The sequence below is a fragment of the Idiotropiscis lumnitzeri genome, chromosome 3, assembly GCF_059441095.1.
Source record: "Idiotropiscis lumnitzeri isolate Australia: NSW breed Sydney's pygmy pipehorse chromosome 3, RoL_Ilum_1.0, whole genome shotgun sequence".
In the NCBI taxonomy this organism is placed as follows: domain Eukaryota; kingdom Metazoa; phylum Chordata; class Actinopteri; order Syngnathiformes; family Syngnathidae; genus Idiotropiscis; species Idiotropiscis lumnitzeri.
In genome coordinates this window covers 7,088,349-7,114,427 of record NC_142393.1, presented here as the reverse complement: position 1 = coordinate 7,114,427, position 26,079 = coordinate 7,088,349, and the positions used below count along the sequence as shown (strand labels likewise).

At 41.4% G+C, this 26,079-nt stretch overlaps 3 protein-coding genes across 3 annotated transcripts; all 3 read right to left on the bottom strand.

The window, feature by feature from the left end:
* Positions 1–2,446: 2,446 nt before the first annotated feature.
* Positions 2,447–12,255, bottom strand: LOC148339691 (extracellular matrix protein 2). Its single transcript, XM_088291069.1, has 10 exons — positions 11,885–12,255; positions 11,665–11,810; positions 10,895–11,104; positions 10,578–10,827; positions 9,253–9,368; positions 8,153–8,285; positions 7,913–8,070; positions 6,855–6,994; positions 3,741–4,067; positions 2,447–3,285 (listed from the first exon to the last, which is right to left on the bottom strand). Exons 1-10 carry the CDS (start codon positions 12,048–12,050, stop codon positions 3,108–3,110), a joined length of 1,824 nt encoding a protein of 607 aa, XP_088147195.1. The 5' UTR covers positions 12,051–12,255; the 3' UTR covers positions 2,447–3,107.
* Positions 12,256–14,883: 2,628 nt separating this feature from the next.
* Positions 14,884–21,629, bottom strand: tktb (transketolase b). Its single transcript, XM_088290728.1, has 14 exons — positions 21,373–21,629; positions 19,004–19,121; positions 18,807–18,920; positions 18,634–18,731; positions 18,371–18,562; positions 17,123–17,250; positions 16,818–17,014; positions 16,517–16,681; positions 16,178–16,334; positions 15,967–16,097; positions 15,799–15,882; positions 15,628–15,724; positions 15,361–15,480; positions 14,884–15,285 (listed from the first exon to the last, which is right to left on the bottom strand). Exons 1-14 carry the CDS (start codon positions 21,462–21,464, stop codon positions 15,113–15,115), a joined length of 1,866 nt encoding a protein of 621 aa, XP_088146854.1. The 5' UTR covers positions 21,465–21,629; the 3' UTR covers positions 14,884–15,112.
* A 163-nt stretch (positions 21,630–21,792) lies between these two features.
* Positions 21,793–25,175, bottom strand: lrrc23 (leucine rich repeat containing 23). Its single transcript, XM_088291242.1, has 8 exons — positions 24,974–25,175; positions 24,169–24,272; positions 23,971–24,091; positions 23,470–23,611; positions 23,249–23,379; positions 23,036–23,172; positions 22,763–22,967; positions 21,793–22,662 (listed from the first exon to the last, which is right to left on the bottom strand). The coding sequence occupies exons 1-8, from the start codon at positions 25,046–25,048 to the stop codon at positions 22,639–22,641; spliced, it is 939 nt and encodes a 312-aa protein (XP_088147368.1). The 5' UTR covers positions 25,049–25,175; the 3' UTR covers positions 21,793–22,638.
* Positions 25,176–26,079: the final 904 nt, after the last annotated feature.

The window sequence follows — 26,079 nt, the reverse complement described above, 5'->3', positions numbered from 1 at the left end:
AAAAAAACTACTCAAAACCCTAGCAGGAATAAACCCAAGTAAAAATAATCTTATAAATTGCAAAGAATTGAGAAATTATTATGTGGATTTTAATGAATTTTGTTCCATCAATTGCAGTATGTAAAACAGTGGTCATTCTGATTGGCTAATCGCAATCAAATGCAAATCATCTGATTCGGAGCGAGCGGGGGAAATTGGCGGTGACGTCACACTACAGCACGTCTGAACGGACAAACTACAAAGGGCAACATTAAATTAGAGTCTGATGCGCACGTGTTTAATTTCATTGTTTTTGTTATTCACTTCGAACTTTTGTCTCTGTATAATAAGTTTAAAAAAACAATTAAAAACTGAACACATACATCGTCGGAGACGAAAAGCACCATGCTGCTGCCTAGCGAATTTATTACAGTCGGTTCACAAAGATAAATTTTTTAAAAATCTGTTGAATGCGGTGCAAGTTTAACAGCACTGTCACACACACCATGATGGATGGCAAGCCAGTCAGATTTTAAAAATAACCAAACGTGACAAGCCCAGAACAGGGAGGTTAGTAGATTTAAGACAAGAGTGGAATAGCAAGGGAGATGGGAACGGAGTGCTAATATTCTTTGGTCCTTTTTATTTTGTTTATTTTTGTGAAGCATCTTGCTTCTGCTTTTAAGCGCAGCGACTCCCGCATAAATGAGAATGAGCAGTTTCTTAAACAGTAATACGCTGTTGGCAATATGACTGTACAATTATAGAGAATGGAAGCTGCACCGCATGCGCCAGGCTGAAAACGAGAAATGTAACATGTGATTACTCGCCCGGGCAGAAAGCGTATAAATGTAAATGGCACAAAAGCAGCTCTGTAGAATTTTCAGAGCGGCTTTTTTTCAACTTGCTTCTGCTCTCGCTGTTTACTTAAGGATCTGCAGGAGTCCGTCTCTAATTTAGAAGCACAAATGACATTTACAGTCGAACTCGCTGAACGATTGCATTTCATAGTCTTAATCCTAGTTCTGAATGATCATCAAGGCCATGCAGAAGGCAGGTGGCACACAGTAGAGACATCTTCAAAACCAATTTGCATAGCAACTTTCGACCACATTAAAGGGACAGCATCTAATGAACTGTTGATTTCTCACTGTTCATTATTTAAAAAAAAACTCACAATTAATTTCAATAAGATTACAAAAATGTTCTATCACATCAACATATATATTTTTAAGTAATTATCGATGAAGTGATCACTAATTAAATTACTTAGGGTGCTCTTTTCCTACAGGTGGTGATGCGAAAATTAAGCTTGGTGAAGCACTTTTTTTCCCCCTGGTGTTCTTTGTTTTAACATGAAAGCTATCGCAATGGAAATTTATCATTTTCACTGCAATTTTAAACCGGGAGTTCTATCTAGAGGATTCAAAAATTATCGCGAGTGCTTCGTGAAGCTTCATTTGTCCATCACTACGGCTACAATCGGCTGCAATGTTTCACCGCCATCTTTCTTCTACGGATACCTGGAGGAGACACACTTAGTGAATATAGTTCCGCAACATCATGACTACAGAATGTGCATCAAATGCAATGCACTTACTTCGTAACTCGAATGACTTCGACAAAATGGCTGTAGGCTTGCGAAGCGTTTTTTCTCTGAGGCCCCGTAGTGCACGTGCTTCAAACTGCATATGCTTCAAACTTGGGTAGTTGCATTCTATTAGTTTACCACTAGGTGGCACACTGTGCCTTTCAGCATTATGTAATATTACGAGCATTCGTCGGTATATGTGCAAAAATTAAGATGTCACGGGCAGTCGGTCTCAAAAAGGATATTTGTTGGCAAAAATGAAAAACTAAGGAACACGGGTGCAAAATATTACAAGGAGCAATTGCAAACTCATGATGACAATGATCCCATCAACAATGAACAAAAAAAATGAGAATCTAATTACAAGAGAGACTCAAAAGGAGACAAACCAGCCACACATAGAGCGACATGAACATGTTCTAACCAAAACGAAAACACACTCAAAACGAATCCACTAACCGAAATGGGAACAAGGCCAACAATTAGACATCGACGTTACACTCACATAACAAAGATTAGGCTCTGCCAAAAAGGGCATTTGGGCCGTTGTAGTGTGATCAAAGTGTTGTATCTTCTAACGCTATATCAGGTAAGTAGGAATGAAGACTCGGGTATAGACGAACAACTTTAAATCGCTACGAAGGAGAGCTCTCATTTACGTTGATTAACACACTCACACGCATTCTGTGATGACGTCACACGTAACTACGCGATTCCATACAGACCAAAATACATTATAAAAAGCATGAAAGGGGGAGGAAAGCAGTTGTCCCATGCAAAAAAAAATATTTGTTTGTATCATATAAATGAAACATTTATAAATGAAAACAAACATTGACCTTCCATTCTGTAAAAAGAAATTTAATGACGATAAGGTTGGATAAGAACGTTTATCAAAGGTCGTGAAAGCAAAATACAATTCAATACAACTTCATTTATATAGCACATTTCACAACAGCGGGAGCTGTAACAAAACGCTATGCCGAGATGTGACGAAGGCATGAATTACTGTTTCAAAATGCTTTGCAGAAAGGAGATTAACCAGCTGCCTATGATTTAAAAAGCTGGATTTCACAAAACCACAAATTTCCCGGTCCAATTTAAACTCATTGTCCAGTTTAAGACCCAAATTCGATTAAATTAATGGCTAATTTTAGCATTCCTGTAAATAGTTAAGATCTATGATACTCTTTAGTGAATCAGTATATGTAGCTGAGAACATTATTTTCACACATATTATAATATGAACTAATTGCTTACCCTTCATATAAACTCAATGTTGTTTGGGTTAGGCCTTGTAGCAAATAACTTACATGATTATTCTGTTAAAGCAAAGAATACATGTTGACCTCTTGAGCTGCCCTGAAAATATGTCAACATCACCATGGCAAAATATTGGGGTTTTCAGTGCAGCACATGCACAGCATGTTTGTTTTTGGAGAGTGTTGAGTTGTTGTCTTGGGCAGATTCCACTTATGTTGTTGGAAATTGTTCAGTCTCAGCATGCATAACATTTCCTGTGGTTTCCCACTACATTCTAGATGACCGGAAAATCCCCTCGTTGAGGATAGATAACAAGCCCTTGAGCATCTGTGAGACAAGCGAAGGCATTCGAGGGAATCTTGTCCGCCACCAACAGGTTATTTTCTAAGTGCACTGATGCCAAGGTGGAGCCAGAATTTTGGGGATGACACACTCCCCAGCGCTTCACCAGCCTGAAAACATAACATGCAACAAACTTTAGAATGGTGATTTTTCATTATATTTAGGTCTTATTTCGTTTTGACTTTTGTTTTTCTGATAGTTTTAATTAGTTTTTAGGGCAGATTTGCATAGTTTTTATTTTTCAAAATGTGTTCGCTTTAGTTTAGTTCTGCTTAGTTTTTGAACTAGTTTTAGATTTTTTTTTAAATATACTCTAAATAGCTCATTAGTTTTTGTATTAGTTTTAGTTTTTTTATACTGAGGGCATGATGAAAAAAAGTAAACTACAATTCTTAATAGACTGTTTAAATTTCCTTTTTTTCTACATATAATATCCTTGCTAATTAAAAAAAAAAATCACAAATACTGAATTTCAATTGGCCCAACAGAACTACTTGGAATTTCTTTGACAGAGACAAAAGAAGTTTATCTAACAGTTTATCTTTGCAAGAAAAAGTACTCCCACCTGATATGGTTATTATCCAGCCTCAGTACTTGAAGGTTCTTAAACTGTCGAACCCAACGAGGGACCTCCCCCAAATGGTTGTCGTCCAACAGGAGCTCAACAAGCGAGCGGAACGTTCCGACAAAAGAGCCCCGTTCAATCCCCTCATCCCTCAAGGCATTGTGAGAAAGACCAAGTGACTGCAGGCCGGGGCGCAGGTGGCGAAAGATGTGAGCGGGGATGCGGCTGATGTTGTTATGTTGGAGCTTCACTTTGAGGAGACGGCGAGGAAGATTCATGGCCATCGATGTCAGCCGGTTGGAAGAGAGGTCCAAGGATTCAAGTCTCCTGGGGAAAAAAAAACAAGCAAGCATTTGGTCATTACCTAGAAGAGATTCAAAGCAAATATCTTGAAATTGTCGGTAATCTTCATTGAAGGGAATGGGGAACAATTATGAATCAATAATATCATTTTACTCTGTAATTTTTTTAAGGAACAACAGGGGCTGCCATTTTTGGAATACAGTGGTGCCTAGAAATTCAACTTTCATTCCCTTTAAACCTTTTCACCCCTACTTTTAAACCCTAACCCGAGTTTAAACCCCTACTTTGAAATCATGACCTAAATTTATAACCTTAATTTGAAACCTTAACCTGAGTTTAAAACCCCAATCTGAGTTTAGCTGGGGGGGGGGGGTCAACATACCCCGCAAGTTGTGTTTGCAGACCAAGAGTTGAAAAGTTGGACTTGTTGCTAATTCACTCGATGAACATTGCCGTACATTGTGTCCTTGAGCAAAGCAGCCTCTGCCTCGGACTGTCTCACGCCACACTAAGTGCAACCGTGCTGTCTAGCTACGACATCTGTTCACGTAACACACATTGTCATGGCTCAGTGGACCGGAAGATGAGGCAGGAACATGTCAAAAACACTTTTGTGTCGAAAAAGCCCACACAGGGCACTTGAAGGGGGCGGGGGGGGGGTGACTTGAGATTTTCCAAGATAGGAGCACAAGAAACCACATCAAGGAAGCCAAAGGACAACCGAGAGTGAATCAACAGTGGAAAGTAAATGCACACAAACTAATGACAGGACAAGAGACGGCTGGAGAAGACGCCCGGGAAACGAAGAAGCCGATTGGCTGAAAGGGGAGGAGCGAAGCTGACGAGACGATGTGGAGACAATAATGGTGCCGGCATCAACACGGGATCGTGAGGAAAACCTAGGACTCAATTCCGGATAGCCCAGCCTAATCTTAGAACATCTATTTTGAAAACCCACAGATGGACTAATGAGGGAAATTGAGAGCAATGCCGTCTCTGAGCTCATTGGCACACTTTTCTTTGTGCATTGTTCAAAATGTTAATTGTGGTCACACAAAACCAAATTCACTCCATGACCTGCTTTTGTGAAAACATACACTTTGTGGCTGAGTTAATCGACTCATCCAGACAGTTCTCATGAACAAGTCCAGAAGCCGAGATCTGGCAAGCTTTCGGGCTTTGGCAATGAACGCGGCGATTTTATTGATGTGAAGCACTTTGTGTCACATTGTCATGTATGAAAAGTGCCCTACAAATAAAGTTCGATTGATTGATTGAATCAAAATGGCTTCTTTTGCACGCATGTGCAGTGAATGTTTCAGGGATAATGAGTGGTTTACATTTTGAGATGGGACACGCCCCGCAGGTGACATTAAAAACCAATACCGTGACGAGTATTTCTAAAGCACAAGAGAGGTCGTCACGAAAGCTGAACTGAACTGCCTGAGAGAGCATCCGCTCAAACTTTCATTATCATTGCCGGCGTGAATTAAACCACCGATACAACGAACCAAAGCAGCGCTCATTTACTCATGCGTGCAAGGCACCCCATTTTGATTTAATTGTCGACGTGAGTCCAGCTACGGACTGTTTTTCACCATTTCAGTTTTTCTGATTCTTTTAGGGCATAGCAAAAATGGCACCTGGTGACCAACTTGAGCACCATGAGTCACCCCACCCTCACTGTATGATAACTTAAGCGACTTTGTTAGCGTCTACGTGACTGCTTTAGGTTGCCTCATTGTCAGCCATGAGTGCATACATCATGTAGGGTAAGACACAATAGGGCGACGATCAAATTTTTTTAGTACAACTTGACAGCCAGTGTGTGAACCGGAGCTTCAGGCGGGCATGGCTGCGTTAGAGCGCCTCGTTGTTGCGGTGTGGCAAACCCCGCAATGACTGGGTGGGATACATTCAAACCACTGGAGGTTTTAAAATGTCAACTTGATTTTTCACAATTTTAAAATCCTCATTTTACATACCTGCTGATTTTTTTTTTAATCATTCAAATTGAGTTGAATGAAAAGAAAATACAGGAAAGGATCTATTAAGGCTGCTGCATGCGTCATTCTTAATGGATGTTACGTATTTGTCTCTTTTTGTAGCTTTTCACCGTATAATCTCCCTGTGCTTAACTGTATTCTTTTTTCTCTGCAGTTTTGCTCTCTCCTCAGCCCTCCCAGAGGTTCCCGCTGTGGTTCTGAAGAATCCCAAGGAGCAATGGAAAAACCCACAGGAATTAACTATATTTATTCACAACTCACAAAAACACACACCCTCGCAAACACATTGAGACACGCAATTTCCCTCGGTCACACTCATCCCCACACTCATATTCAGCGTTCAGCCTGAGAATCTGCGTCCGTGTGATGAAAAGGAGAACATAAGAACATAATTCAAAATGACTGACACTGATGATGGGAATTCAAAACGAGCTACTGTAAGATCTGTAATTTGTACTACGGTAGGGTATTATATTCTAAGTGTGTGTTTGCGTGTGGGTGGGTGTGTATACAAATGCATCATAGCCTGATGTATTGACACTAATGTCAAGAATAGCAAATGATCTGTCAGTGAGTATTACTTTTGCCACAAGTTTAAACCAACTTTTCCATCATCAACTTTACCATTAATCAACATTGCATGCAGAATAATCCCAAGAAATGACAACCTACCCCCTTGTGCCCAACACAGGAACTACAGTATGTTGTATGAAAATGTATGTACAGTGTATGTTTAGATTTTTGCCGCCACTCATTAAAGGCCGGGAAATATTGGTTATGGATGGATGTGATTGGATCAACCTACCCAAGGCGGGTCCAGACATGTTGCGCAAGACCGTCCTCACGCAGGAGGTTATGACTCAGGTCAAGCATTTTCAAATGAGTGCAGCCCCTCAGTGCCTCTTCCGTCACCTCTTCGATCAGATTTTCATCCATTTCTAAAGTCTGTTCAAAAAGAAAGGCAGAAGGAATGAAACAATGTACGGGAATAAAGGTCGAATTTAGCACATTCCTTTTTCAATTTGTGGATGTCAAAGCTACCATAAGTAACAACAAGAAACAAAATAGCTCAAACTAAAAGGTATTTGTAAAATATATCAAATAAAAATGTGCGCTTTTACAAAAAGACAATTTATTGAAACTACAATTTAGGTTGACAAAACTCATAAAAACCGCAGCGAAAATGTCCTTTCGTCTTTGTCGACATTATCTGTACCGCTTCGCCTCACGAGGTGCTGGAGCCTAGCTATCTTCGGGCAGTAGGCTCGGTACAGAACTGAACTGGTTGCCAGCCAATCGCAGGGCACACAAAGATGAACTACCATCCGCGCTCACACTCATACCTAGGAGAAATTTAGTGTGTCCAATGAACCTACGGTTGGTCTATCTATCTATCTAGCTAGCTAGCTAGCTAGCTACCTACCTAGCTAGCTACCTACCTATCTATCTATCTAGCTAGCTAGCTAGCAAGCTACCTAGCTATCATCTATCTAGCAAGCTATCAGCTAGCTAGCTACCTATCAGCTAGCGAGCTACCTATCAGCTAGCTAGCTACCTATCAGCTAGCTATCTACCTATCAGCTAGCTAGCTACATCTACACCATCAGCCATCTTTTTTCAATCTCGCACAAAAGAAATGAACCGTAAAAAAACTAAAGTTACTGCTATATCTAATAAAAAACATTTTGAAACCACCCCAAAATATTAATGAAAACTACAAAACCTGCTCTAAAAATTAACTGAATTTGAAAAAAAACTCAAAATTAAACTTTAAAACAACTTAAAAGAACAAAAAATCAAATGCATTATAACGGTGGTGGTGGATGAACTTTTTAAGAGGTTTTAAAAGGAGAAGGGTTGCACCTGTAGAGAGTGGGGAAGACCATGGGGGAGTGAACGGAATCGATTGTTCTCTAGTTTGAGGTGACGAAGCTTCTTGAGTGGTTTAAATGCTAGAGGTGACACACCACTCTCGTGCAAGCTATTCCCTTCCAGCTCCAGGTTCAACAGGTTAGTCAACCCTAAAGCCAACAAACCTATCATTACCACAATTTGCATATGGAGACGTGATTGCCGTTTAATGTACAGAGACACAATATTTACCTGTGAAACAATGAGAGGAGAGGGTGTGTAGCTTGTTGTGGTTGACGCTCAGTTCTTTAAGAGCCGGCGGCAATGTGGGGATCACCGTGAGCTGATTGCCATCTAAGTTCAGCTTCTTCAGAAAGGTCAAGTTCTAAAGAGAACACATCAAAAAGAGCAATGAAACGGCCAGAGAACAAAATAGATGCTTGTCTTCAACTCCATCATTTTCATCCTTTAAGATGGAATTACAGAGTTCAAAGAAATGAACCAAGTGAAAGAAAGCCAAAGAATCTGTACAAGTACTCCATATCATCTATCATGTCGTATTTTTGGTACAGCCTATCAATGTGGCATTGAGCGAAAGCCGCCGTGGTTGATGCGTGTCATCTAAAAGCTGTGGACTGGATCCGTGGCACTGTCCCTCGAGCCAGTCCATCAGTTCTCTGTCATTACTGGGATGTCAGCGGGCGGAGGGGGGTAAAAAAAAAAAAAAAAAAAAAGCCCCTAAAAATAATTTCCTTTCCTCAACGTCATTGGCTGCAGCTGTTTTCCAGCGAGTACGGGCAGCCAATGGCGTGAGAGCGTGCTGACGGTGGTGTGCAATGATTGGTCGGAAAGCAGAAGGCCGCTTGAGCGTGGTCAGGATCTTTGTGTGCGTTTGGCCTGTGGTCAATTTGAGGTTAGACCGAAGGTTATTCTTAGAAAAGATGAGTTAATGTGATTCCCAGCACTCACTCTCTAATTATTGTAATCATAAAGGATGAAGACTGCCTTTGATTTTAATGAGATGCAAGCGACTTTTTGTATTTGACATCAATGAAATACATTGAAAACTTACTTATATGTTCCAAGATGCCAAAGCGATGCCAAAATAACTTCATCGGAATACTGAGCATGCCTATGTTATCAAAGCTGCATTTGGCATGGTTTTTAATCTACAGCTTCTCCTCCTTGGCTTTAAAAGGCACCATTTTTTTACTGGAACTGCTGGTGTAAGACATCATTACTTTGTATGATCTCCAAAGTATGACGTTTTAGCCACAAGGTACATGGACATTTTTTCTGTGGGTGCACTATTTTGAGCAACTGGAAAGACGTGTAGGTACAAGGCTACTCACAGACAGTGGGTTTCGGCTGAATGAATCATCATCCAGTTGGTTTTTGCTCAGGTCCAAGGATTCCAGCTTTGGCACGCCGGAGAAAATGTCTGGAGGAATGACTCGGATGTTGTTCTCTTGGTGAGACAACCATGCAGGACAATGAGCTTATGTGATACAGCAGCAGTTGCATTATGCAGACAAATGTATGGGGACACGTGGCCATTACGTCAACAGGAATGGAAAATATAGTCGTAAAAGACAATCAGTGTGTCTGTTGGACATTTTCCTACATTCATTCGGAATATCTAGCTAGCTAGCTCGCGGGCTAGCTAGCTCGCGGGCTAGCTAGCTCGCGGGCTAGCTAGCTCGCGGGCTAGCTAGCTCGCGGGCTAGCTAGCTCGCGGGCTAGCTAGCTCGCGGGCTAGCTAGCTCGCGGGCTAGCTAGCTCGCGGGCTAGCTAGCTCGCAGGCTAGCTAGCTCGCAGGCTAGCTAGCTCGCAGGCTAGCTAGCTCGCAGGCTAGCTAGCTCGCAGGCTAGCTAGCTACATCGGTCTGTTTATCATCATCATCCAACTTTTTACAACCTTGCAGAAAAAAACTGGCCATGAACAACTAAACTTAATAATAACACTAATTAAAAAAAACTAAAATGAAGCATTTTCAAACCCCAAAAACAAACCCGCTCTAAAAGCTAATTAAAATAATGGAATTTTCCCATGAATCTATCTGTCTATTTCGATATCAATTTCAGATCAGGTCTTTGATGAGTTTAATCCACAACCATGCCTTGATGGATTTCGTTTCCACAAAGTTGTGTTCGATTAGGCCTCGTTGGCGCATAAGAGACCTGAGCTAGGCCGTTGTGTTGCTGTGCCATTTTCCCCTGGCTCTGCATCTTCCAATCAAGCTGCACCCTTGTACGTTTACCAGATGCAACCAGTTAAGACCATCAAGTCACATATTGTCACTTGAGCGACCCTCCAGCATTAAGAGTAAAAACCATTTTGAACAGATTAGACCCCGTGATTGGCTGGCAACCAGTCCAGGGTGTGCCCCGAAGTCAGAGCTCCATCTCACTCGCAAACCATAAGCACTCTAGAAAATGTTTCAATGTAATTGAAATGCAATTAAAAATGGGTATCTGCTGAATCTTTGTTAAAAGTGTCAAAAGCAAAACATCACATTTCCTGACATGACCTTTACCAACAAATGCTATGTAGAGCTACAGGCAGGGGCGTAATTCATTCATAAAATTAAATGTTTCAGAAAAGCCAATGAAAAAAGCAGCATTGGTGCGTGATAGTGGATGGTCCAATGATGCATTCGTAATTGAAAGCGACACACCTCCCACGTCCAGCTTAGTGGCCTCCAGGTTGTGGATGATTGGCAAGCGAGTCATGCCGACATCCCTGCAGCTGATTTCAGTGTTGTCAGTCTGACACTGACCCACAGGATACTCTGGTGAGATGCTAAATGTTTCTGTCTGACTGCCAGGGGCTTCAGTAGCCTCTTCTTCTTCCTCCTCCTCCTCCTCATTCCCTTCGTCTTCTCCTTCCTCCTCTTCTTCTTCCTCCTCCTCCTCCTCATCTTCTTCCTGAGACATACAAGTCAGCAACATGCATCACTGAATATCAAACACAACTCTTTCAATAAGTTTCAACCTCTTCCTCATCTTCCTCTTCGTCGTCGTCATCATCGTCATCGTCGTCGTCATCATCGTCGTCATCTTCCTCTTTCTCCCGCGCTTTCTCTTGATCCATCAGATGCGTCTTCTCAGCGTGAAACTGCTTCAGTACATCCATTAAAGCCCTGCTTGCCTCGTCTCCTTTTTTGTTCATCCTCCAGCCCGCCAGGCGTCGCCCTAACCCTGCCTAATAATGAATAAAGCGGTGGTACAGTTCCTCAACCTTCACGTTAGAAATTGCACAACGCAGACCAGTAAACAAACAAAAGAAATGTGCGAATGTGTAATTCCAGAGTCGGTGCAATTTTTTCTGTCCCCTACATGATATTTCAAATAATAAATGCACAAAAACAGAAATAGGCACTTGGAGTGGAAATTATAGTTGTCCTGAGAATTACAGCAACAACAAAAAATAACTGCAGCAAGTGATTCCTGAATACACTATGATTTAAAATATCAAATAGCTTCTGAACAACTCATAAAATGTCTCCCGGGCTCTTGCCCATAATCAATTTCCATATAAAATGCAACATAAAATAATAATTTTAAACTTTTTGGAGGTTTCCTGATAGCAAAATATGGGTGAATCAACGTTGCGATATGGTTCGGCTTCAGTGTTGAATCTATGTTGAAACGAAACGTTAAGATATGTAATTTCTTAATTTAACCACTTCCAAACAATAATCACGATAACATATATTGTTGAATGAATTCAGCTGTGACTGTCAATCAAGGATCACGTCTTACTATTCTGTATGCAAAGGAGTCGACTGTGGCTGCGTATTTCCTCTTCGACCAGGTGTCTCTCTTTAGTCTAGCAGCCTTCAGGTTTTGGGAGTCATGATGCTGCGCTTCTGTCTGCATCGGGATGTGATTGTCTTCTCTTGCCTTACCTTTCAAAAATTGAGAACTGAAGCATTATATTGTTTTAGTCATTGGAATTGTACGAGAATAATCCAGAATTTACCTGTAAGGAAAGACATGTCAGAATCTGACGATTTCACCCAGGTATCAATGCCAGTTTCTTGAGTTGCTGTTTGATCGACTTTAAGTGCATCTTTGTCACGTGACATGCTGTTCCCGGATAAAACTGTCCCACTCAGCCAAATGAGCACCAGCCATGACTTTGGCATTATTGAATGCTCTCTCTGGAATATTCCACTGATTTCAGTTGGAGAAGGACGCTAGGTGAAGTCCCAAAAAAAAAGAGCAGCCAAAGAGTTCTGAAAATACAAAGATGATTTTTTTTCCCACCAGAATGAGTGAGATGATGAACGTCGCAGGTAAAAACAAAGTCTCCCTGCCGCGGTCTTGTCAACTCAGTGACTGCTGCACGTACAAGACGACAATACGGGAGGGAATAAGCCTCTTGCATTTTGTAGGTGCGGTGGTGAAAAAAAAACCCCGAAAATCTCACATTGTTAATAGACACCCATGTTCAACCAAGCATTAGATAAACAGACCCGCCCGACTCCTCCTCGTCTCCTCTCTCACTTCTTCTACCTACCTGTCTGCTCAACACTTGCTAAAAGCAGACGTGTGACCCAGAGGCAAACATGGCATGCATATGTTCATTCGATGGGAATTATTTATCCATTACATCATTTGGTTTTACGCTTGGAAAAGCAATGTTGTCTTTTCCCTTTGAATATTGACATACTAGGTGAGCAGGGTGTTTATATTGGGTCTTTTCCCAGAAGAGGTGGATTTTTCTTTTTGGGGGTGTGGGTTCAGGCCAGAGTCAACTTTGTTTGGCCAAGCTCCACTAGCATCCATGTATGAAAACAAACACGACCATGCGGAAATGAGGCCGACCATCTTTATGTTCCCAACATATGTAATATTTGGACGTGCACACAATTTGACACAGGGCTGCCTGAACTTATCACGCTGGGTAGGTGCCACCAGCTGGGTACTTTCGCTGAGGGTTGACACATGCCCACAGCCAAAATGTATTCGGTCAGGAACTCCAGTTACATCGACAAATCTGTCAAAATGCGTGAGCATATCGCAAAGTCACACACAACAGTTTGTCCACATTTGTTTGTAATGTGCATTTCCCAAAGGTCATGTGCTGGGCACAAATGGCCAAACGCAGGAGCGCCATAAAGCGGAGAGAAATTGTGACAATTCTCAGGGTTCAGAATTAAAAACAGAATTTTTACTTTGCGGGAGTGGAAGTGGTGTTTTTTTTTTTTTTTTTCCATGGTGCCCCAAGTCCTTGGCAGCACCACTGGCCAAATGGAACGGTTTCTCACCAGTAAACACTGAAACACTCGGGGCCTGGTGGACCCTTCACACAATTCCCTGAAATTGTAATAAGAAAGTAGGACTAAAAGCAAAGTCTGCAGCAAGTCATATCTGTAATTACTCAACTTTATTTATGGAGCTTTTTAAAACAACCATTGCTGCATAAGGCGTACAAATTAGTCATACAATAACAAAGACGGTTATAGAATACAATATCTTTATTTGTATTACGCGTTTCACAGCAGCATTATTGTTAATAAGCGCTGTTGGAAAATTAGTGGCTTGAAAAAAGCTGAACTTAATAATTTGTCAGTCCGATTTAAAAATCACCATCCTATTTACAACCCAGGTTTGATCCCGTTGGCTTGAGAAGAGATTCTGGGTGGCCAAAGTCAACAGGGCGAGCTGCACTAAGGTCACTGGGACCAAACATCACTTGCGTTTTCTTTTAATTGAAATTCAAGAAAAATTATTCCATCCAGGCTTTTATTTCCTCCTGACGGGACAAGATTGGCATTAATGCAAAACCATCCCTTTTGTTCTACGCAACATGGATACAGCGGCATAGCATACAAAGTTTCCTAAGATGGAACCCAAGAGGCAGCCATTAGAATGAAAACAGCAAGGGCCCCAAAATTGAACTGTGTGGAACACCATATGACAGTGGGGGTAGAGCGGGACTCTTCCAACACGATAAGCTCTGTCAGTCAAATATGACCTAAACCACTCTTGAGCAGTACCATTAATGGTCACCTGGTGCTACAAACTATCAGTATACCGTGGCCCACCATATGCAAATGTCGCTTCAGGGGGAAAAAAAACAAAAAACTGCAGGTGATCAAAAAAAGAGGTTAAGACGCAGTGATGGACAAATAAAGCACTTGTGACAATTTTTGGTTAGTTGCGACGTGTAACTCATTTAAGTTGAGGAACACTGAATCAATCATCTTTAAAATATCATTTGCCTAATAGCATAATTGCACAAGTAAAATGATTTTTTTCCCTGTGTTGATTCGCAGTCATGCAGGTCATAACGAGCCAGAAAGTGACGACAAAGCTGCAAAACATCCGTCAAACTCGACTTAAATTCAGAAAAAGAGAAAAAAAAAGATCCTATAGCTTGGGTTAATCAGGTTTAATTCTGCACACCAGAAGAACGGTAACATTTTGTTGGTTATTGATATAGTAATGAACCAAACCCATCAGGTTTTCGATCATTCAATATCAAATTGGCTCAAAAGGGGACATCAACCGCTTAAAAATCGCAGCAAAAACATGTTTTGTGCTTTCACTAGTCTAAGAATAACAATTCTGATTAATACTGCATTTATGGAACACGGGTTAAGCAGCAAAACTATGCGTTTTTAGCCAACTCATTGTGCGGCCATTTTGTCACTTTCTATAAGCTGTAACAACCAATTGCACGGTTCGTAGCTGAGCAACTTGGAAGTCATTTCAGTTGTCAGGAAGTGGCAAAATGCCAGCTCCCTGAGATGTCCAAAAATTGGTGCATTTTTCTGCTTTAACTCAGTCCCCAAACGAAATGCCACGTTTCAACAAGCTGCCGAGAACACATTCAGTTAAGAAATTTCAATTGACTTCCCCTTTAAGTCCCACACGGAAGCCAGTAAACTGGTGTAACATTTAACACATAAGGTTTGGAATGCGTCCGTCTCATCTGCAACTCAAATTTGATCAATCTGGAATTTGGAAAGGTTGACAGTTGTAAACTCTTTTTTTATTAACTATTCCTTCACAAACAATGTTTTGCATACAGTAGGAGAATGTCAAGAGGCACAAAAGCTCATCAGCAAACAGTAACAAGGTCAACCAGCAGACTGGTTTTGGAAACTATGCGACAAGAGTTAACAGACATCGACGAGACTGCCTGACAAGTTGGGTAAGACTACGAACAAGCATGATAACAGCTGAAGGTGCCGTCTTCTCAGTTAGCAAATTTCTGGCGCACGGTGTTGGCGATATGCTTCGCACTGATGTTATAGAGGTCTAAAAGCTCCTGGGGCTTGCCACTGCGAGGAACGCTGGTGACTGCCAGCCGGGTCACTACGATACTGGGCTCGTGGCCCACCGCTGACAACACCGCCTCTCCAAGACCACCTGTGCAAACCGACAGACCGTAAAAGAGATGCACAACACTCATGCAGACTGTTCAAGACAAACCACAACACTCACCCTCTTTGTAGTGGTCCTCCACTGTGATGATGTGTCCTCCTGTGGCTTTTGCGTTGTCCAAAATGGTGTCCACATCCAAAGGCTTGATAGTAAATGGATCAATGACACGAATACTTTTCCCTAAATCAAGGACGGCACTAAAATCAATATTCAGCTTTTTAATATGGGACAGTTCTGTTGAAGTTTATATGACCACCAACTCTTCTTGTAAGGATATGTTGCCATCCCATTTATACGCATAACCACAAGGGGGCAGTACAGCTTTACCTTCACTTTCCAGAATGTCAGCAGCAGCCAGAGCCTCATGCAATGTGACACCAGCTCCAATCACAGTCACAAGATCATTGGGAGACTGGCGTACAACCTGGTGAGAGTCGAGTTTAGATGGCGCAGGTTTCTGGGTATACACCTTGTCGCCACATAAGGATAACTATTCACCTTGGCTAGACCAATCTCAAAAGTCTCATTCGCCGAGTAGATTATTGGAGTTTCAGGTCGGCTGGTTCGGATGAAACACATACCCTGATGGGGGAAAAAAAAAATTAAATATCAAAAGAAAGTTTGGCAATGCACTGCCAAAGAAAAAAACAAAAACAAGTGAGCAACCTTTGTGTTTGCTGCAAACTCCACAGCTCTCTCTGTGGCCACAGCATCACTGGGGTAAAACACCGTACAAGTAGGGATGGCACGGAACATGGCCAGGTCCTCCAGGGCCATCTGTGAAGGACCATCCTCCCCTAGAATGATCACAGTCCATCGCTGGGAGCTCAGTCAGTCAGCGCATGCACAACACGCAGGTGTCGTTCCAAAACCTCACCAATAGAGACGCCACAGTGGGACCCCACAAAGTTGACATTGGACTGAGAGATGGCGCCCATCCGGATCTGGTCATAGGCTCTGGACAGGAAGGCGGCAAACGTGCTGACAAATACCACAGCGCGGTCTCGAGCAGCGCAGCCAATTGCAACTCCCACCTGCAGGAGCAGACAGTCAAAGAAAATACGAGTTAGTCCTGATAACTGAGGCGGTTGTCAAGTTCATCTGACTTTAACGGAAATATTAAATTTGGGTGAAATACTACCAATAATTACAAAACACCTCACAGTGTAGAGGACGCATCCAGAAAACGAGAACTTCTCATTTAAATATAATTTACCATGTTCTGCTCAGCAATGAAGCATTCAATGAAGCGGTCAGGGAAAGCTTTCTGGAAGGTTATTGAGAACGTGGAGTTTTTGGTGTCCCCGTCGAGGGCGACCACTCTGTTGCTCGTTTCGCCCAGCTTGGCCAGCGCAGTACCGTACGCACGCCGGGTTGCCACCTGGTAGAAGAAAAGAAGTTAACGATGTAATCAATAAAGCAAAGCAATCTTCAATACACAGTATTCTGCAACCACCGTCAACCGATAGCAAATTACAAATATAGAAAAAAAGATTAATAAAAAAATTATATTGTACCTTTTCACCGCTCGCATATGTTGGAGGATTGGACAGGGGGATCTTGTGTTGGTCTGCAGGCACGATGTCATTATTTGGCAGCTGAGGGGACAAGGTGTTCTTGGGGTTTTGGATTTGGCCCTTTATGTCATTCAAGAGTCCATCCAGCAAGTTTTTCGGGATGGGCTTTCCATGCCAGTTCAATTCATCCTCAATATCTTGTAAAATACAAAAACAAAACAAAAAAAAACGCATCAAGTCTCTTGAATTTAGTTCAAAGTGGAAAGAAAATGCTGATTGTGCACAACATGAATGCCATTGCCTACTTTTGAGGCCTTTCCCCTTCAATGTTTTGGCAACAATGCAAGTGGGCCTGTCCCGACACTGCTGAGCGTCCGCGAACGCTTGACACAGAGCTTCCACATCATGCCCGTCCAAAACGATTGTGTTCCATCTACAAAAAGAATAATCACCTTAAGCAGTATTCACATCTCCACAGTCGTCTTGATTATCAAACCAAATGCAACATACTGTAAAATGGGTGACAATATTTAAAATGTCATAATAAAAGAGGTCTAAACACATGACATGCAAACGTGCAATTCAGACCAAAAGATTTGGTGCATTAGTTTACATTTTTCAGTTAATGAAAAAAAAAAAAAAAAAAAGCATTTTCAACATACTAAAATGGCTCGTAAAAACGTTTTGGGTGAGTGCAGTACTAAATCCAAATTAAAATACGGTGGCTGAAAAATAAAGGGGAAAAAAAAAAATCTGATCATGCATATTGGCAAGTAGTTAACGCCATAACTTCAAGAAAAGAGGACATTTTTTTTTTTACATTTGTCTTGATGATTCTAGAGGGGGGGCAATTCGTTAACTTTGCGGTCTTTCATACCTGCTAAAACACTCGACTAAAATAGAACATTGTTACTTTGTTTTGCTGTTGAGTAAAACAAGTTTAATATTTTGCTATGGTCACCAGATTTATTTTAAACATTTACTTAATGTTAAACTTACAAACCACTCCAGTTTACAATATAGATGCTTTTAAAATTGCACTCGGCAGCATTTTGCCCGCAAATATCCAACATAGCCGTTTCATTTGACCATTCACGTCTCACAACTCAGAAAATTTCAGATTTACACTTTAGCTGTTCACAATGCCTTTTTTTGCAAGCTTCTGTTAAATCATTTTCAGACAGGAATCAGTTTTGAATTTCCAGCGCTCTTTTAGCAGATGCGACGACATGTGCATTCTCATTTTTGTATCAGAGTCGCGACCAGAAATCTGAGCACTGGACAGGACCGAGATCAGACTTGAAAATCAAACAATGGCTGTCTTTTTAGATCAAAAGGTAAGAAGTGATTATATTGTCGTTCAGAATGTGCACCATGCACTTGAATAAAGGAGGTTGCAATTTCATTTTTTGGCCACCGGTGGCAGTAGCGATTAGAAACTCAAAATCTTGCGTGAGCAGCTTAAAAAAAAAAAAAGGTAATAATTGAGAAAGGCCGAAATAAATTGTTGTGATATTTAAACAACGCTCACGTAAACTTAAGTCGTTACTAACCCAAAGGATTCGCAGCGCTTCTTATAAACATCCATTTGATGCTGCAGAGGTGCCGGATCACTCTGACCGAGCCGATTGACATCCATGATAGCCACGAGGTTGTCCAGCTTGTAGTACGCGGCAAAGGCCATGGCTTCCCACACGGAACCCTCAGAACACTCTCCATCTCCCATCAAGCAGTACACACGGTAACTTCCAAAAAAAAAAAAAAAAATGTAAGAATTATATGTTCACAACAACATAAACCAGTCACACATATTCACCTGGCCCTGTCAAACATCTTTCCAGTGTATGCCATCCCACAGGCAGCACTAAGACCCTGGCCAAGAGACCCGGTCGCCACGTCAACATAGGGGAGTTTCTGGAGAACAGAAAAGAACACACATCAGTTCTAGTCTTTGTCACGTTCAAGAGGAACTTGAAGCTCTCGTCTCACTGGTGTGGGGTGGCCCTCCAGGTCACTGTCAATCTTGCGCAGGTTGAGAAGGTCAGACTCCTTCACGAAACCGGCCTCGGCCCAAGCGGCATACAGGATTGGTGCCGCGTGACCCTTGAAAAGAAGGAGGCGGGAGTGTCATGACGGTTCTAACATGCTACATGTAATGCTGAGCGGCAACATGTGTGCATCAAAACCTTGGAGAGCACAAAGCGGTCATTGTTGGGGTTGCCGGGGTCGTCTTTTTTGTAGCGCATGGCGTTGAAGAAGAGCACAGACATGACCTCCGCTGCGCTGCAGCATGATGTCGGGTGGCTGAGGAGGAAGATGAGTGTGAGCATTTCAATGTAGTCAGTGGAAGAAAATTTTAAAAACTCTGCACAAAACATGCACATTCTGTTATACTCTGAACATGTTAGAGTACAGTCAAAAAAAAGGTTTGGGGTTGCTTCACACGTTACAGAACCTCCTTTGATATTTTGTGAGAACACTGCCAATAAGTCACATTATTGTTAAATTGTCAGTTACAACTCTCGGATTTTAAAAATAAATGCATTAAAAAAAAACATGCAAACTTGAAAAACGGTTAGATGCTGCAATTGCGGTCAGAGTATTGTAATCATTTTTGAAATCCTCTATACTCAACAGGATCTTAGCTTCCCCATGTGGCTTACATTTCAACCAAACTTGCAACATGCCAAATTATCACTCGTTATGGTTACGCTCCTCCTGTAACACAGGATTCAAAATTTACCCACTGTGCTTTTGCCAAGCGGTGACCTGGTGAAAAATAAGGGAAATTAAAAAGGCATGAACTCCAAAACAGAGCAGATGAGGTTTCAAACTTGCAAAAAAAAGAAGAGGTCTGTCTGAAGGCTTCCTGGTATGTGCCTGCAGATCTGGCAATTAAAAATATGCGCCATTACATATCACTCAACGCTGTAAATGTAGTAGTTTATTTAAAAAATAAAATAAAATTAAAAAAAATAATAATAATTAAAAAACCCTTTTCAAAAAAAAAAGTCCAAGAAAGAATTTGTAAAAAGTACTAGAAAACAGCAACCACCATTGTTTGACAAGGAAACGGTGTAACGCTTACAAAACCTGTTTGAGGTGACTTCCGTGAAGGAAGTGTTTGCATCTAACTGCACAGCTCGTTGCACTACCCAATTATATATATGAGATAATGACGCATTATAGACACTAACATTCGGGTCACTCGCATAATTCAGAAAATATTTCTGCTTATACAACAAAGAATACATTCATTGCATGTATAGATTAATTGCTTTTACAGCTGTAGCTAATGTGGCAGAAAGTTTAATCGTTTATTTATTATCAGGGTTATGTGCAATTAACTTCCGCATTCTGCAAAACAGGTTGATTAACTGCTTTCCGGGTCAGGTGAGTGTAGAACTATTAAAGGGCTACACTTTATTTTGTTTGAAAATTAACTAACGTAACTCAAATTATTCATAAGCAGAGAAATTCATAACTTGCGACACCAGACTAATTTGAGTGAATGCGAGATCAAACCATGTCACAACCTGCTAGTTATGCTCGCTATGTCAGCATGCACACGAAGTCCACTAAACTGGTTCCCGGGTTTTGGTGTGCCGCTAGGGATGAAGCCATTCGATTAAGGATCAACGACTTGTGTATGCAAGGACCAACAATGCCGCTTGCTCGCCATCAGGAGAAGTGAAGCCACCGGCGGCCATCTTACATTGCCAATTGCTCAGCCCACCTAAATAGAATACTTTTTTTTTTCGCTCTCTGGCAAAAATACCATCGTGTATGGCATAGTGTTGGACTAGTAAGTCTGGAAGAAGCGCAACAAGCACATTTCATCTGTAAGAAAGTCATTTTCTCTCATAACGAACATCTCTGAGTGTTACTCATCCGGTGGAATCATGTCAGAAGGATCAATAACAAACTGAAAGCACGAAAATTTGTGGTGAAGTGTAGACCTAACCTTTGTCAGTTACAATGCCTCACAATAGTGAGACAGCATTCTGAATGGGCGATGCCAACTGAATGTCGTAGCATAAGTTGTTTCAGCTAATAAGTAACAAAGGTTGTCACTACAGCGGCAACGCAAGATGGCCGCAATCTAGCTTCACCCTATTTATCGTCCGTGTTCACGGGGCAGTAAGGATTTTATTGACCCGGGAAGTGAAATGGCTAAATCATCTGGTATGCAGTTCAGGCTTCAAGTTAGCGCGTGACGCACCAGGTGATTCTAGTTAAAGATGAAATCGATTTAAAGAAACGTTTTCCCGCGTTAAAGAGTTATTACAATGAATCATTTTATTAGGTAGGCCGTCGTCACTGTCGTAATGGCGCAAGGCTATTCTAGCCGATAACGCGTCAATTTGGAATAACATCAAAGCGAACACATGGCTAAGCATGACCGTATTTGTTGTTACACGACACCCAATTGACCTGCAGCACGTGCTACAAGGCCCACTGAGAACCTCGTGACCGGTTGCGTGATATAATAGTGCGCGTTCAACTATAAAGTGAGCGTCAGAGAACCCACAAGAAGCCAGTTTGAGAAGTTTACCCAGAGTTGGAGGCGCATGTTGCGTTGATGGAGTGAATTCGCAGCCTGTTGGCGACGTCCTTCAGCGCCTGCAGAGTTGCTTGGTCGGGCATGGTCTTGGTCGCTGGGGTTGTGTGTCGAAGTCGTTTAAAGAAATGGGTCAATGGGACTCTAATTTTTTTTTAAACGTCTCTCTTGCCGGTTTCGTTGATTCGGTGGTGGGCCACGCCGACGTCTGCTAAGCAGGAGGAGGATGGAAGTGTCGGAAGTGATGGCATTTAAGTACACACAAGCCCCGCCCACCAAATATGTCACTCAGAAAGCGGAAGTAATCTCTGTGAATCATTGAAAACACCGGAAATGGAATGTGCCCGAGGTGATGAAAGTACTCACAAGATGTTAAAAAAAAAAAAAAAGTTCATTCTCAGGTGCAGATTTATAAAGTGTCGCCCTTTGTTTTCGATTTATTTAAAAGAAATGGAAAACTTGACAAACATATTGAAGAGGGTTAAAACAAAATAGGCCAAGGCTATTATGATACACAATAAGAGTTTAGTTTCTGAATAGAATTCTAATTATTATTCTTCCTTTTTTCGTGTGTGTTAATTTTTATTTTACCCGCAGTAAGTTTTTACATTTTCAAATAACCACTTCAACAAAATGCATAAGAAATCACAATATTCACTGGTGAGCTACTTTTAAAACAGGCGGGCGGGCTACTAATGTAGTCCATATGCCCGCTTGCACCACGTTGGTGACCTCCCCAACCCCGCACAAGACTGTGTGTTCTTGTTCTCTCAGAGAACCACAGAGGTCACACGGTGTCAAATTACAAGTAGAACTGCACTCACTCCTTTTAAAACAGTAATGGGAGATGAGAATCTAATTTTCACATTCCAGCAACAACTTCATCATGAGGTATGCAGCTGGCATAAGAAGCACTCGTATTTTCATGAGAATCCAGCAGCACTTGAATGTCTTCTCTGTGCATGGCGACTCACCACCACATTACCTTACTGTCCCTTTAAAAGTGCAGCTGGATAGCTGCCAACAGGGAAATACTCACAAAATTGCTTCGTCATCATTATGCAGGGAAATAAATAAGTGACTATGAAGATGAAACCCCATCAATTATGATTTGAAGCATTTTCTATGTTAGTAAAATCAACAATAATATAGTGCGTCATTCAACGTATGCAGGATGTAACCATTTTTAAGTTTCTACATTGGCATCTATCCCCAACCAGTCTTTTCCAGGAAGTGGAGCAACTATTGCGAATGTGTGATTTAGGATGTTTCCTCTTTGAGTTCCTGAAATGACAAAACGCATACCATTAGAAGAAGTAATAAAGGAAGAAACTTTCCCCGAAGATGCAATAGTGGAAACCTGTGGGCTTTTTTTTTTTTTCACCTTAATTGTCTTCCACACCTCAGCCCTCTCCTCCAGGGAGACAGGCTCTTTATCAAGGCGCTCTAGTTTGGGAATGAGAGTCAGAACATACGGCCGGTAATCTGTGGTTCCGTCCAGTGGATTCTCCGATAGGACCACGACTCGCAGGGTTTTTGACACATGGCCAAGAGCCCGCAGGCAGGTCTCATCGAGGAAGTCGTTGCTTCTGTGGGAGGGCGAGATACGGGAATGTTGATTCTTTTTGCTTTTTCTTATTGTTGCATCATTTTATACCTGATATTGAGATACTGGAGACATTTCATGTTGGCGTTGAGTCCGTCCAGATTAGCAAGTTTGTTGTTGCGGAGATGGAGAGTAGTGAGGCTCTCTAACTTCTCCATGCCTTCAAGACTTGTTATAAGATTTTGGGCCTTGAATGCAGAGAAAGAACACAATCACAAAAGCGAAAAGACTGTATTTTAGTCAATCATTATAACTAATTAATACCAGATATAATCGCTGCAGATTTGGAAGGTTGATGCCATTAGTTGTAGTCAAGCGGTTTCCTCTCAGCTCCAAAGTAGCCAGTTTGGAAAAAAGGCAACTCTCAAGACCATTTAATGTCTCTATACGATTGCCTGCAGGAAAAATAAAGCACACAATTGAATTGCAAACAAAAGCATGCTCATGGTTCATGACACTTATTCCAGCGAATTCATCAGCCCAACCTGAAAGATTCAAACTCTCCAAAGCTGGTCCAACAAGACCTTCCACCTCAGTGAGCCGGTTTGCTGCCATACTAAACCACTGCAGGTAGGCCAGCTGAGAAAAGGTTTGTCCTTGGAAGCATGTTACATAATTCTTGTCAATCTAAGAAATTGAACTTCAGTTAGAGCAGCGGCTCTCAAACCACATCAGAAAAATGCTTACTCTCCAAGTGCCCCCATAACGACCAACATTAAAATGCAGTAACATATAAACCATAAACAATATATCAGTGTTAAAATTTAAGTCACCGTAACGTTACGCACAATATGAACATAAACATTGCACTTAAAAATAAAAGAAAATAAAAACAGATGCACTGCACAAGTAAAAGTTTCATTCTAATACACATTTGATTTAATTCATTGACTTTCGTGAACAACTTGTACCCATAGAACACTTGAAGAATCACCGCGCTAGAGTGGATGACAATAATTATTTTTCTTGATAAGAAAAGACCTTGCCTTGAGCCAAAGAAGTTGAGTGAGGGATGACAGAGGTGAAAGGTCAGAAATGCGGTTGTTGGACACGTCCATGAACCGAAGGTGAACGTAATTGCTGATCGCAGCCATGTCACTTAGTCGTCTATATTGAGTAGAAGCACACAAGTGAGAGGTTGAGAAATGAACACATTTGCGATCGTGGTAATCGTGCCCTCTTACTTGTCCTTTAGGACGACTTTAATAAATGCGTGTCTCAATCCATTTCCTGTTCGGCACAGCAAAGACAGACCAGGGATTATAATATCTTGATCCAAGGGGCGAACCTGGTCATAAAACAAAGGAAATGGATGCAGCTACGCAGATTTCAGGGGGAAGGGGGGAGCACACTGAACAATTCATCAACTTCTAGGTCAATCATGGAATTATTTGGATGTGATCTGCGACAGCACTCAGAGTGGATTTTTTTTTCCAAATCCCAAACAATCTTCAGAAATGCTGATAAACATGCAATATACATAGAAAACTAGGAACAAAATGTAAAAAAAAAAAAAAAAAATCAGTGAATATGCAAATCCATGGGTGGCAAACTGACTATCGTTTTAAGTCGTAGTACCGCCAATCACCACCAGATGGCAGATATGTCTTGAGCTGCACTTAACACTGGGTCTTTATACGTGAGTAGGCCCAATAGATTTTATTTTGCAGATCTATAATGATCAGCAAACAATACCTCGATAACATTACACTTTAGAGTGAGTTGATTTTTGTGAAAAAATATCTGCAAAGGTTGGTTTCTTTTGTAGCTCACGGCCGTGATTCTAAATTCATGGTAATATTAAAAAGTAGCACTGAGCACAGCCGCAACAACACAAAAGCACGTTTACCCCCCCCCACCCCCACCCAAAAAATAGTAGCATAAAGCCTAAATAAAACAATAACTTCTTGTCTACCTTTGCCCAGATGATGATTAATATGGTTGTTTTAAAATTACAAGCAGACGATTGAATGCTAATCGTGTTTTTACCTCTATTGCTTCTTCGTCCTCGTCTTGATTTTCTTCCCCGTTTTCAACATCCGACGACACAGATTCCTCATCCATTTGGGTCAGTCATCTGCAATTTTGTCACATCTCTAGAGGAAATGTTAACTCTAGATAGACGATTGTCTGTTAAGGTCCCGTTTCCAAGATGGAGCCGCGAATGTTGTCCGTTGCCATGGAGACAGACCCCGCCAGTACACGCACAAAAATAAACATAGATGTACAATATATAGATACGCAGTAGGCTATACGTATAACCCCAATTCAATTGAAGTTGGGACGTTCTGTAAAATGTAAATCAAAACAGAATAAGTCATGTCCAATCCATATTTAATCGAATACACTACAAAGACATATTTAATTTTCAAACTGATTGTTTATTTTTAAAAGCAAATAATCATTATCTCATTAACTTAATTTTATGGCTGTAGCACGTTCCAAAAAAGCTGAGTATGGTAGCTAAAAAAAAAAAAAAAGACTGAGAAAGTTGAACACCTGTTTGGACTATCCCACAGGTGAACAGGCTAATTGTGAGCTGGGGGGGGGGGGTTAAACGGCGCTTACCTGAATTGCTCAGTCATTCACAAGCAATGATGGAGCAAGATACACCACTGTGAACAACAGCGTTAGAAAACTGTCGAACAATTTAATGACAACGCTCCTAGACATACATCATCTACGGTCCATATTGTCAAAAGGTTCTGGAGAATCTGGAGAAAGGCAGAAAAGCAACATTGAATGCCGTGACCTTCAATCTCTGAGGCGATACTGCATCAAAAACCGACATCAATGTGCAAAGGATATCACCCCATATGCGCAGGAACAGTTCGGTGCTACATCCCTAAGTGCAACTTAAAACTCTACTATGCAAAGCAAAAGCCATCGATCACCAACACTCAGAAACGCCGCCAGCTTCTCTGGCCATCGGAAATGGATTGATGCAAAGTGGCAACGTTATCTGTGGTCTGACGAGTCCACATTTCAAATAGTTTTTTGAAATTGTGGAGACCCGGACAACTGAAGCTGTACATCAAGCAAAAATGGGAAAAAAAAAAAATTCAACCTACAAAGCTAAAATTTAACAGCTTGAA